At 34.9% G+C, this 14,672-nt stretch overlaps 1 protein-coding gene across 1 annotated transcript in view; it reads left to right on the plus strand.

Moving 5' to 3' along the window:
* PEX7 (peroxisomal biogenesis factor 7) overlaps positions 1 to 14,672 on the plus strand; it is an 88,931-nt gene that overhangs the window by 30,203 nt on the left and 44,056 nt on the right. Inside the window, exons 7-8 of the mRNA XM_059399177.1 lie at positions 1,149 to 1,262; positions 2,767 to 2,822. Of these exons, the coding sequence (XP_059255160.1) occupies positions 1,149 to 1,262; positions 2,767 to 2,822 (170 nt within the window). The remainder of the gene's footprint in view (positions 1 to 1,148; positions 1,263 to 2,766; positions 2,823 to 14,672) is intronic.

The raw sequence follows: 14,672 nt of genomic DNA on the forward strand, positions 1-14,672 counted from the left end.
TTCCTGCTGAGCAGAGAGCCTGATGCGGGGCTCGACCCCAGGACCCTGAGATCATGACCTGAGCTGAAGGCAGAGGACTAACCCACTGAGCCACCCAGGTGCCCCGGTCTACCAGTTTTTAAAAAAATTTTGTTTGATCTTCCCATATAAGCCTAACCAAACTTCATGCTTCTGTAGATAACAGTGTCTATTTTAACTCTTTGCAAAGCTTTAGTTAACCACATGAGCATATGAATTCAGAATAGAAATGGATTAAATGTGTGTTGAGATACTATTTATATACCTGAGGTGGTCTGTTGCCTGGGACAGACAGGTAAAACATACTCCTTGTTTCTTCTCACTTTTCAATTAACTAAAGGAAGTTAAGAGAGCATTTTATTGGCAGAGTTTTTTGAAAAGAAATAAAATCGATTAAAAGAAAAGAGAGTACATATTCAATAATAATACCTGATCTAAATAACCATTTCATTGCTGATAACTGCATTTCAAATCTCTGTCATCATAAATGAGTTTTCCATCTGGAAAATGAATTGTGGACTATATGTTATACTTTGGGGAATTCTAAAAAAGGCTGATACATAATTGAGAGTTGTTAAAATTGTTTTTGTTTTAAATTATTGAAATTTTCCCTCCCATGAGCTTATGCTTAAACCTAGCACATTCAGACAATGAATTACTACCCCGGTTGACATGGGAGGGGGCTGACTGTGGGCCCAGCACTTGGCCTGTTCAGCTAGGAACTGTGGTTCACTGAGAGCTCTAGATAGAGGGATTTGTAAAACCTGACCAGATAGGAGACTCATCACTATTTACAGAGGTTCTCAGATAGGATTAGATATTGTATTAAGACATGGTCCATGAGAGTGGGAAACAATGATTGAATTAGATTTAGAAAAGCATAAAAATCAAATTGGTACCCTTTCCTTCTCCCCCATATTCCTCAGTTAACAGGCCTCTTGCCTTTTAAAGCCTGGTAAAGCCTCACAATACACTCAAGAGGAAGGTGGGCTCATTTGAGGGGTGTAATTTTTAACCCCTTTATACTTACTGATACTACTACAAGTAGATTGGAGAACCCACAGTGCCATTTGAGACTGCACATTGTTCTGTCCTGTGCACTGCTCACTGTTCTCTGAATTTTTTTGCAGAATTTGCTTGTGACAGGGGCTGTGGATTGTAGTTTGAGAGGCTGGGACCTGAGGAATGTACGACAGCCAGTGTTTGAACTTCTTGGTCATACCTATGCTATTAGGAGAGTGAAAGTAAGTGTTTTTCTTTTATTTTTACCTGTGGAGTAGAAATAAAAACATAATGAAGTATATAGAAAACATGTTTAGGATTTGGGGTTATGGGTGCTTTTTGTGCATATTTCTGTTAGCCAGTTGGTGATGAACAATGAAAGCTAAAATTAGGTAAAAATATTTGAATAATTGTTGAATGAATTGGGACAATGTAGACGATCAGTGCTTAAGCTTAAATAGAAAATTTTTTTTCATTCTGTTCTTTCCATTCTTCTACTATTCCTTTTTGTGTGTTTTTAACTGTGGTAATTTGCTTTTAGTATTCTTCGTAATTTCCGATTCAGTGGTTGAAGCTACAGAGAGGTTTCTTTTCTCTAACATGGTAATAAGTATGAATGTTTACAACATTTGGGGTATAGAAAATTTTCCACTCTGCCAACAGCAGACAATGAGATGAAGGTAACTTTTTTCTACCACTTCTGAGAAATGGGCCTAGTTCTAAGGGGACTTACATTAGCTTCCCAGCATTTATTGGTGGGTTTTGCTAAGTCACTGTGGAAAACCTTATTAAGTGCCATCTCCCAATTTCATTCTTTGTTTTGTTATACTAAGGGTAAAGAAGTATTTTATTCATCTTTTAAATAAGTTACTGGGTTATTCCTATTTCAGAAATTCTGACTTTTCAGTTAAATTAATATTTAAAATTTTACTGGTTGTAACTCAGCATGTGACACCTGGTGCCATGTTGTTGTTTTAATGGCACACAGGTTATAGTAGTTGAAAGATATTTTCAGTATTTATTTCATGGTGTTTTTGAGAATGAAATTGGGTAATTTACTGAAAGTATTTTGCAAACTATAAAGCATATTTGAATGTAGTTATATGTATGTATATAACCACTAAAGTACTGGGAAGAAATAAAAACTAAAGAAATATAATTACAAAGGGCAGCCTATTAAGGTATGTTGATTACTTATCTAAAAGATATTTATCTTTAAATTTGCAGTTTTTGTTCTTGATATCCTTTGCATTAATTGTGATATACCAATAACATAAAAATTCTTTTAAAGATGTTTTTATTTAACAACTGATAAATTGATACTTGTACATATAGCAATTGTAGTTATGTATTCATAAAATTGGTAAATTATATTATTACATATTGTATGATCACTTAACTCCCTTAAATTCTTAGGAGTCATTTTTGGATAGGCATTGCAAAATTGTATTTAATTTTTCCAGAAGGGCAACCCTTTGGGAATATTTTATTCTAAATAAGTGCTAAAAAGCTTGAGGAATGACTTTTCTTTGGAGAATATAAAAGTAAATTTGTTTCCTACAGCTGATGCTTAAAATGCCAGAAGATTTTTGCCTTAAATTAAAGCATATAAGGTTTGGGGAAACGTAATTTTAAGTGACAGGCCTGATTAAACTTTATTGTAGTGCTCATGCGAATAACCTTATGAAGTAGCATGTTACAATTACAGCTAACTTTAAAAAGTTTTGTTTTGTTTTGTTTTTGTAGTTTTCACCATTTCATGCTTCTGTTCTGGCCTCTTGCTCCTATGATTTCACTGTAAGGTACGGTAGATTTTGATAAGTTTCATTGTGAAATACCAAGTAGCATCTTTTCAACTTTTATGAAAAACAATGTTTTTATTATAGTAATCTGAAAATAATCTGAGCTGAGCACATTTGAATATTTGCACTAGGATTAATATTATATTTTTTCTGTTTTTATGATCTGGCCCTGTACATAAATTCTTTGCTATTTAAAGGTAGCTTGGCTATTCTGCTTAAAAGCCTTTTTTCCTGATACCTATTGCTATAGTAACGACTTTTCACACAATAGGCTGCATAGCCAGTACTTCTTAAACTTAGAATTTAAAAATTGTGAAATTCCATGTCTTCAGGTCTAATTATATGAATCTTAAGGCTGAGATTGTTATAGTTGAAAAAAACTAGCAAGGCTATTATTATGTTTGTGACTATATATAGATGAGTGTGTGTATTTATACGTGTGTGTACATCCACAGCTATGTATGAATATATAGTGTGTGTGTGTGTCTCTATCCATACATCCCAGTTCCAATCCCACACTGCACAGGGTTTATTCTATTTTTTTCTCCTTTTCCAGATGTGTAACTCCTAATTCCCATGTACATAATACATTAACTTACTTGCAAACCCTAGAATGCTCAGAAAGTAGTTTTAGAATTGTGGAGCCATTCCTCTCTGAAACAGAGTTATACTAATTAGAGTTCACGTTTGTTTAGCGCTTTTTCCCTCCTAGTCCAAATACGTGTTTTAAAGGTTATCTGGGTTAATTCTGTTCCCCTCCCATCAGTGTGGCTGTGTCATTCTTTGGAAACACAGTTTGATTCATTTGCTTCTGTTTGTAGTCAATTTTAGGGTTTTCTACCATCCTCATTAATTTTGTCTATTTTCCTGAGCAGACAAAACAGTAACATGGTTCCAAAGTCAAGAGCTATTTCCTCTATTCTTTCCAATCCATTCTGTAGGGTCCTTCACCCTATAATAATCTATATTACTCAGATAAGTAGACAATGTCTATTTTCTTATTTCCCCCTTTCTTATACAAAAATGGAGTGCTCTGGATATTCTCTTCAATTTTACTTTTTTTCATATAAAATATATCCAGGAAATCACTTTATGTCAATTCACAGAGATACTTCTCATTCTTATAATACTCCATTATGTGGATGTACCATAGTTTATTCAACTACTCTCCTACATATGGGGATTTAGCTTGTCCTCAAATATTTTGTAAATAAACAATGTATAGTGGATAATAACCTTGTATGTATGTATGTGCACATTATTAGAGAACTAACTTCAGAGTATATTCCTAGAAGTGAGATTGCTGAATTAAAATTTTAGTAAGCCTACATATAGTTTTGTTGGATAGCACCAAATTCCCACCAAAAGGAATGTATCAATTTCCATTCCAAGCAGCAAGTGTTTGAAAATGCCTGTTTCTCTACCATCTAAAGATCATTGATTCCTTAGGGTTTGCCAAGTACCTGATCAAAGCATCTGCAAAGAAAGATGGTCATGTATCTTCAATTTCAATTCTGATGCTTCTGGTTGATTTCTCTAATTGCATTGGCAGATACCTCTATTAAAGTGCTAAATAGTGTTATAATGTCTAACTCTATATTCATGAAAGTGCCTTTAATGTTTCCTTGTTAAAAGTAAGGTGTTGGCTTTAAGTGAAAGTACAGTTGACTCTCAAACACCCAGGGTTATGCGTGCCGACCCCCGCATAACTTTTGACTCCCCCAAAATTTAGCTCATAGCCTGCTATTGACCAGAAACCTCACCTATAATGTAAACAGTTGATTAACATATATTTTGCATGTCATATGTATCATATACTGTATTCTTAAAGTAAGCTAGAGAAAAGAAAATGTTCTTAAGAAAATCATAAGAAAGGGATACCTGGGTGGCTCAGCAGTTAAGTATCTGCCTTCTGCTCAGGTCATGATCCCAGGGTCCTGGGATTGAGCCCTGCATCTGGTTCCCTGCTTTTCTGGGACCTGCTTTTCCCTCTGCCTCACTCCCTGCTCCTGCTTTCTCTCTCTGTCAAATAAATAAGTAAAATCTTGAAAAATAAATAAATAAAATTACAGATGAATGAATATTTTTTTAAAAAAGGAAAATCATAAGGAAGAAAAAAAATGCATTTGCAATACTATATGTGTATTTACTGGGGAAAAAAAAAACCTGCGTGTAAGTGACCCCACACAGTCCAAACTTGTGTTGTTTGTCATGCTAAGAAAGTGTGCTCAATTCTTGTTTTCTTAAGTCTTTTTTCAAGTCGGGAATGTATGTTAAGTTGTGTCAAAGACTTTTTCAGCATCTGTGGAAATGATCATGATTTTTCTTCTTAGAGCTATTAAGGAATTATTAATGAATTGAACTAGCCTTGCCTTCCTGGACTAAATCTCTCTTGATCTTTGTGTATTATTTTCTTATGTGGTATTGAATTTGGTCTGCTCATATTTTATTCAGATTTTTGCATTAGTATTCAAAGGTGATATTGGTCTACAGCTTCCTTTTTTCCTTTCATTCTTTTTTTTTGATTTATGTATCGGAGTGTTACTTGCCTCATAAAAAAGAATTAAGAAGTTTTCCTAGTTTTCAGAATTCTGGAACAATTTATACAGCATTGAGGCTATTTGGTCTTTGAAGCCTTGGTTGAATTCCCCTGTGGAACCATCCAGGCATGGTTCTTTTTGTGGAGTACTTTCCTGATGCCTGTATTTCTTGTTTGAAAATTGGTCTATTTAAACTTTTCATCTCTAATGGGATCAGTTTTGGAAATTATCCTTATAGAATTTTAAATTTATTTGTTACAAATGTCTATTAAATAGTATCATGATTTTTTAATTTCTCCTGTTTCAATGGTTATTTCACTTTTATTTCTGACTTTGTATGTTTGTGATTTTTGCTTAAGTTATTTAATGGTATGTATTTTGTTATTAACAAATATTAATAATAACAGATATTAACAACTAATAACAAATAACAAAATATTAATAAAATATGTATTTTGTTATTTTTCTCCAGCAAATAAGATTTTGGTTTATTAATTGAACTATTTTTTTCTATTCATGACTTAATTACTCCTTTTATCTTTATTATTTCCTTCTTGTTACTCTCTTTTGGCTTATCTTGTTCTTTTTTTGACTTTTGAGCCAGGAATATATTTTTATTCTTTCATTTTGTTAATAAAGTTTTTAAGGCTATGAATTTTCTTCTAGTTACTATTTCAGTTCTAGCCCATAGATTCTGATACATAATGTTTCATTATCATTTTTTAAAAAGATTTATTTTATTTGAGAGAGAGAGAGCATGAAAGGAGAGAGGTCAGTGGGAGAAGCAGACTCCCTGCTGAGCAGGGAGCCCAATGTGGGACTCGATCCCAGGACTCCAGGATCATGAACTGAGCTGAAGGTAGTCGTCCAACCAACTGAGCCACCCAGGCGCCTTTCATTATCATTTCTAAAAGATTTGTAACTTCTGTTTGTATTTTCCCTCTCTTCCAAGAGTTGTTTAATAGGAAGTTATTTAATTTCCAGATGAAAGGGCTTTTTAATTTCTAAAAATCTGTTAATTTGTTAATTTGTTACTTTATAGTTTTATTGCATTGTGAATTGAGAATACAATTTTTAGTCATTGTTTTATAGAACATACTGATTTTGAGGGGACCTAATAAATTATCAATGTTTGTGAATGTTTCATAAGCAATTAAGAAGAAGGTATATTCTGTATTATTATGCTGTAAAGTCCAATATGTAACATAAGCTCTACTGATTGTTGTTTAGATTTTCTGTATCCTGTTTTATTTTTTTGTCCATTTAATTTGTTTTGTACTGAGAGTGGATGTTAAAAGTATTATCAGTGGACTTCTATCTGTCTCCCTGCAACTCTTGTAGTTTTGATTTCATAAAGGTAGATAGTGTAGTCTGTTATTTGGTGCATAGATATTTATAACGGCCATTTAGTGAATTGAGACTTTTAGCATCAAAGAGAATCCTTCTTTATCACAGTTGATCCTTTTCAAAAGCTTTAGTTGTGCTTTGTCTCTTACCTGTGTCACTGCCCCTGCTTTCATAGTGTTTCCACTTTCCAGGTACATTTTTTTCCCATACCTTCATTTTTAGCTTTTTTGAAGCATTTTGGTTTTGGTATGTCTTTTATATAGAGCATATGTTTGGGTCTTGCTAGGTGAACTAAATAAAAAGTCTTTTTAAGTAATAGTCAAGTTTAACCTATCCATATTTTTTGATAAAAACATGTTTGGTATCAAGTCTGTTGTATCATTTTATGTGGTGATTGTTATGTGTCTTATGTTTGACTTGCTGTTTCTGAATGTGATGTATTTTGGTTGTGCTTTGAAGGTTTATTTTGTTCTTTTATTTAAATTTTTGTAATATTTAGGTAAGTTTTTATTTGTACTAGTGGTTGCCTTTGGCATTTTAAATTTTCTAATACCTTTAGTCCCCTGTTTTAAAAAAATGTAACCATTATCCGACTCATGAGTTTTTAATGGTATTTTAACACCTGCTTATTGCATGTACAACAAGCAGTGAATTCACTCTACTTTCCTTTTTATCTCCTTCCTTTTCTCCATCAAATTTTGAATTATTTTATTTATACTTTGTCAAACCTTGCAACGATTAACATAAATTATTTTCCACTCTCGTTTTCACATTTGGTTTAGTCTTAGATATATGACTAAATATATTAAATATTCATCATCAATCTTTTTGCTGAAATTTCCCCATCATGTCTTAGTCTTATGAAGTTTATCTTCTAGTAGATTCCTTAAGAAGACCTGATGGGTTCAGAATTCTCAGGAGCTCTTGCAGGTTTGTTTTTTTTTTAAAGATTTTATTTATTTATTTGACAGAGAGAGAGATCACAAGTAGGCAGAGAGGCAGGCAGAGAGAGAGAGAGGAGGAAGCAGGCTCCCTGCTGAGCAGAGAGCCCGATTCGGGGTTCGATCCCAGGACCGTGGGATCATGACCTGAGCTGAAGGCAGAGGCTTAACCCACTGGGCCACCCAGGCACCCCTCTTGCATGTTTAAAACTGTTTCTCTGTAGCCTTGCTCTTCAAGTGTAGCTTATCTGAATAGAAACTCTTTGATTTACATTTCTGGAGCTTTTTGAAAATGCTACCTTTTTTCTGCCTTGCTTTCTGTCTTGTTTTTGGGAATTCCAATGCCAGTCTAATTCTTTTGTCCTTGTAAGTTATTTGATCTTTTTTCCCTGGGGATGCTGATTGTTGCAATTCAGTTTTCCCTGCTATAGATTAAAGTGTCCAATTAGGCTTACAGCTGAAACATGAGAGATGGCGCATTGTGATTGTTTTATTTTTCTTTTTTTTTAACCTGTAATTAGAATTTCACGTGTGTTGGAAGTTTGAGTTTTGTATAGGTTGGTTTTTTTGTTTTTTTTTTTTGTTTTTTTTAAAGAGATGGAGAGAGAGTGAGTTCACACATGTGAGCTGGGGTAGATGGAGAGGGGAGAGAGAGGGTCTCAAGCAGGCTCCATACCCACTATGGAGCCTGTCAAGGGGCTCATTCTCACAACACTGAGATCAAGACCTGAGCTGAAATCAAGAGTTAGGTATTTAACCGACTGAACCACCCAGGCACCCCAAGTTTTGTGTAGTTTTATTTGTTCTTCTTCTTTCGTATTAGTTTTTTTGTGAAGATGCACTAGGAGTTTTGGATTTGTATGGCCTCACTGCCTCAACTACCCAGAATTCTTCTCTCCTTTATTTCTGAGTCAGTAATTGATATGGCAGAAGCTATATAACTTTGTTTCTGTGGAATGTACTGTGGAATAGAATTATTTACAACAATGCCTTGGGAGAAATTACATGCCCTAATTTGTTTTTTTTTAAAATCTAATACAAGCATGCAGATAAACTGGGAAACATAATCATACTGAGGCTTCCAAATATCAATTAAAGGGGTGCCATAACCAGTTTTTTTTAATAGCCCATATAAAACTTCTGGCATGGGAGCCAAAGAATGGCAACATGGCAGACAGGAAGAAAACTTGGCAGTTGCTTGCTATCTACCCCAAACTTTTCCAAACTGGAATTGTGGAGCTAGATTATTGGCTAGAGGTTTGGTCTCTAAATATGGATTAGAAGATCATTAACTTACTGACAGATCAGTCCATAAGAATGAATACATTTAGAGAAAGAAGAGCAAAACGCAGGAGAGAATTACTGTTGAAATAAAGAAAGGACCAGCCCACTTAACAAGGAGAGCATGCAGTATGTCATGGAAGTGTCAGGAGAGGATTTCAGCCAGATGTGTATGGCCAGTGATATGAGATCCTTTGGATGGGGTGAGCAGGATGAAGAGCTGAACTTTCAGTTTTCTCTCTTTATATGGTGTCACTTTGGGGCTCAAAAGGGATTCTGGATATAGAATCTAGCCCTTGAATTTCAAAGACCTTTCTGGTGTTTTGAAACTGATCACTGGAGACTTGACCAAATGAGATGGGGCATTAATCTTTTGATCTCATTTTAGTGTCTCTAAGAATTTTAATTGGGTCTTTCTGGTTTCGAGGTATTACTAAGGGGCATATTAAATCCATTTCTGTCCTGTTTTTAATTAAAGGGAAAACCTAGTAACTTACCTATACTTTCTTTTCAGAACTGTTATCATGTTCTTAATCCTACTGGCCATGCCCCATTTTATCTATATCCTTAAGTATCTTTGAGGACCCCCTTGGGAAATGCCTTTTTTTTGTAGATGTAAATTTGTTTCAGAAGTATTTGTTAAGACTGGACTTTTGAATGCAAACTGTAGTATTCCAGAGTCTTGTAGGTAGCTAAACGTCTTCAAAAATCATCACAATTTGAGGCTCACAGTCTTACTTTTCCATTTCTAAGAATTAGGTTTTGCTTTTTTCTTGAACCCTGAGCAAGACTGGAGATTGGGGGATAGATGTTTCATGCTTTTCGGGAGAGGAATGGCTTCGGTGACATGCTGCAAGGTCAGAAGCGTCATTGCTGTATTTGTAAGCATTTGGAAAAAGTGAAATTATAGTGAGTAATAAGAGATCCTTAACATATAACTGAAAAAAAAAAACATTTAATGCAGTTTTCCCATATAACTTCGAGTCCAGGTTTCTTCATGTGTAAAATGGAATTAATAATATCTCTCCTCACAAATTGAGTATAATAATTACAGAAAAAGACCTGCTTGAAATTACTGTGCTAATTTTTCACTGTCTCAACGTTTGCTTCTCAAGACACCTCACCAACCTTATTCACTAAAAGGCCTTTTATATTTCTTTAAAAAAAAAAAACTGTAGGGATCAAGCACAAATTATCTCAATTCCCACTGCAAGCCTGAGGATTGATCTAAATCTGTACCTATCCATTTCTCTGCTACCATTGGGCATGAGAGCTCTTAACCCCATATGCTCTTGTTTTCAGGACTCCATGAAGTCACCCCCTTTTCCCTCCTCTATCATTGTTCTCTAATTCCCTAATTTCCCCCTCACCCTGTAACTTATTCCTTTATCTACTTTTAACTTCTCTTGGATATTTCTCTTTCCTTCCCAGCCAAGATTTTAGTGTCCCTTAAGCCTCCACTCACCAGGGCCATTTTAAGATTTTCATGGGAATATTATTCCTAGTCAAGCCTAAAGCCTGGAATTCTTTTTTCCTCCTCCCTGCAAAACTGGTCATCATTTTCTCAGTACAAAGTGAAGTAAAAAATTTAAATCAAATTCCATCACAGGCAGTATGTAGAAGCAGCATCTTCTTTTTACCAGAAATAGAATTTTAGTTTTAACCTACATTATGGCTACTTTACTACACTACCTTCATACTAAATATAACTGGAGGTTATTAATTATTTCAGTATAGTACTACCAAAGACTTTCTTATGAGAAAGTAGAAAAAGAAAACAAAATAATTTTTTAAAATTTCATTTTTGAATATATGTACTGTATTTTGTAATTCTGAAAACGTGCTGAGAATACAACTTTAACTACAGTAATGCCTTGTGTGAGTTTAGTTCTCATTATTTGTGTGTGATGACCATGCGTTGGAAAGGTCAGAAGAGATATGTTTTTGGTAGATTTTTTTTAATCCCATGTGATATGAGTTGAATTTATCCTCTGAGGAATTTTAAATCTCATTGGATTCATGATGTTTTTAGTGTCAGAAAACTCATTTTAGTAAAAAGAAAAAGACTAAAGACAAAAGACCAATAATAACCTGTCCAATCTTCAGCACTGATAATTATACAGATACTACCTCTAGATTTTGGATGGCCAGTTTCTTATAACATAAGCTCTTCAAATATAAGTTTTCATTTACTTGTCCATTTTTATATTTTGTCTAGCTTTTTTAGCCTTTAAGATTTTATTTTAACATATTTTATATTGTTTGCATGATGTCAAAAGTGACAATGTTAAGGACATTTTAGTATTAAAAAATTCAAGTTTCATAGTTTTGTTTTATGTCATTATCATATCTAATAGAAATGCTTTAACTTCTTTACCTGTGTAGTAGTTCATTATGTTTCACAGAGTAAGTAATAAAAATCTAAAAATTCATGTGTAACATAGCACTTGAAATTAGTTTGTTTAGATTAAATAAAAGTTCCAACCTTATGAAAAATATCAAAACTCCCTTTAGCTGATGGGCAATACACTCTATAAAATTACATATCAGTTCTGGGGTGTCTGATGACTCAGTTAGTTAAGTGTCTGCCTTTGGCTCAGGTCATGATCCCAGGATTCTGGGATTGAATCCCACATCGGGCTCCCTGCTCAGGTCTACCTGCTCAGTGGAGAGCCAGCTTCTCCCTCTCCCTCTGCCTGCCACTACCCCGTTTGTGCGCACTCTTTCTCTCTCTCTCTCTATTATATATATATATATATATACATATATATATATATGTATATATATATATCCATTTATAATAAAATGTATTAAATGTATTTATAATAAAATGTATTTATAATAAAATGTATTAAAAATACACATCGGTTCTTTTTAAACTTTACTCAGAGATGGTAGTGAATCTAAAATATTTCACGGTAAATTATTTCCATTCTTCTGTGAATGTAGTCACCATAGGTTTTAGCACATCATCTTCTTCTGGTGTACTCTCTATTAGGTTATTTCTTTTTCTGCTGAGGCATGTTTGCTATGCCGACCGTGCCTAGCATGAGTTGAGTTTTGAGTGCCTGTTTTGGTTTCATACTAAGTGGATTGTTCAGTAAATGCAGTTGGGAATCAGCAGATCCACTATGTATGGCAGCCAAACAAAAGTAAAAGCTGTTAAAATTATGTTTTATTAGAAAAAGCAACATTTTATCTCTTCCAGGTATAGCAAGTACTTCTCAGCTATTTAAAGATCTAACTTTCCTAAAATTGATAAAACTAATATGATAAATTTAAACTCAGAGTAATACTCTTCAGCTTCATGTTGCTTTTATAAACATTCTAACCTTCCAAACATTCTTTGTCAATGGTCTTTAGTGGTAGTAATATATGAAACAAGCAGTATTTTGTTTCTTTCTTTCTTTTTTTTTTTTTTTACTATATAATTTTTGGGTGGAAAAACAGGGAGTTTTAATTCCAGTGTTTGCAAACTGTGCTCATCCAAGCTTGTGTGATGTGAAACACTCTGCCTATACCAGCAATGTTAATGTTTCCAATTCCACTGTTAAGCTACTTACTTCGGTTGCAAATTGTAGGACTGTACCCTGCTTTAAAATTCAGGCATTTTTATAGAATGCCTGTTATCTGACAGCCCTTGTAATAGACATAATAGGCAGTTCTGAATATCTTGCTGACAAAATGATAAAAGTAAAGGCCTGGAGAGAAGTAGAAACACATTAGGGAGTCCTGAGCCTGTCATTTGTGTTGGGGTTAGCAAGAGTAGCAGAGAGACATGTGTCACAAATACAGATCTGGGGTTCTAGGAAATACAAGTTGAATGGACTAATTGTGGGGTGGCACATTCCTGGGAACATAGGAGTTAAGACCACAGCCTATGGAGCCTGGCCACCTTTTACTAGCTGCATAAACTTGGACATGCTATTTTAAAATAGTATGTGCAATGTCCTCTTCTGTAAAATGAAGGTACTTACCACAATGGCTCGCTGTGAGGACAAGATGAGTAATGTCCACAAAGGCTGCACATAGCAAGTGCTGTGAAAGTGTTGGTCACTTACTAAGTTACTACACTGCCAGAATGGATGGTGACAGGAGACCATCTCTTTGGGGTCGAGGCCCATTTCAGCTCTCGTCTTCAAGGGTGAGATAACAATTTATATTTTATGGCTACAAAAGCAGGCACCCTCGACCTGGCCTTTTGTTGTGCTTCCTGGGAGTGCATTTTCTTATTAACAGTGTGCAACTTTTTATCAACATGTTCTCCAATATCTAATTTTCAAATTTAGTTTCAGTTCAGAGCTCTAAAAGTATAAACTACTAGTATTTATTTAAATTCAATTTGCCGACGTATAGAACATCATTCGTTTCAGAGGTAGTGTTCAGTGATTCATCAGTTGCATATAACACCAACGCTCATCACAACACATGCCCTCCTTAATGCCCATCACCCTGTTACCCCATCGCCCCACCTACATGCTCTTCCGAAACCCTCAGTTTGTTTCCCAGAGTCAGGAGTCTCTCATGATTTGTCTTCCTCTCTGATTTCTTCCTATTCAGTTTTCCCTCCCTTCCCCTATGATTCTCTGCACTGTTCTTATATTCCACATATGAATGATACAATATAATTGTCTTTCTCTGATTGACTTATTTCACTTAGCATAATATGCTCCAGTTCCATCCATGTCAATATAAAAGGTAGGTATTAATACTTTCTGATGGGTGAGTAATATTCCATTGTGTATATGAACCACATCTTCTTTATCCATTCATCTGTAGAAGGACCTCTTGGCTCCTCCCATAATTTGGCAATTGTGGACATTGCTGCTATGAACATTGGGTGTCCCTTCGTTTCACTACATCCGTATCTTTGGGGTAAATACCAAGTAATACAATTGCTGGATCATAGGGTAGCTCTATTTTTAACTTCTTGAGGAACCTCCATACTGTTTTCCAGAGTGGCTGTACCAGATTGCATTCCCACCAACAGTTCCTCTTTCTCCACATCCTTGCCAAGATTTGTCATTTCCTGTCTTGTTAATTTTAGCCATTCTAACTGGTATAAGATGGTATCTTATTGTGGTTTTGATTCTAGTATTTTTATCAGTGCGTTTCATTTTATAAGACCAGGTAATGACCCCATTTCAGTTTATTAATAGTGTATTATTCAACATAATTCCATAAGGGCTAACCAGAAAAATGTTTAACCACTGACTCTCTAGGCAGGTGGGGGTAACCTGTTTTGTAATGTTTGAAATAAGAGTTCAGTGTTGTAAGTCCTCCCATCATGGCCAATATCGTGCTGCCAGTGTGACCCCATGTCCATAAGCACAAGGTTGGGAAGCTGTGCTCAGCGAGCTCTCACAAACCAGAACGAGCTAGCTTCAGCATTCCACTGGGGCTGGCCCAGACCTAGGTGATTGTGATCTTAATAATTACTGATTTTAAAAAGCTTCTGTAATTGTAATATATGTATATGTGTGCATTTTTCATTGGAAATTGTCTGGAAAGTTATATACCAGATAAACTTCACGTAAGCGTTCTTTACTTCCTCTCCGTTCCGTGGCTTTTATGCCAGTCGAAGAACATTTTTATCCATTTATTTATTTGGAGGCAAAAGGACCTGAGGCTCACTGTATGTTTCCCAGTTTATAGTTACACTTTAAATTAAACCTGTAGTAATTCTTAGTGGGGCCATATTTGGTTTTGTGGCGGTACTGACAGACACCTATGGCATTAAT

This window comes from Mustela nigripes, chromosome 5, assembly GCF_022355385.1.
Source record: "Mustela nigripes isolate SB6536 chromosome 5, MUSNIG.SB6536, whole genome shotgun sequence".
Taxonomy (NCBI): domain Eukaryota; kingdom Metazoa; phylum Chordata; class Mammalia; order Carnivora; family Mustelidae; genus Mustela; species Mustela nigripes.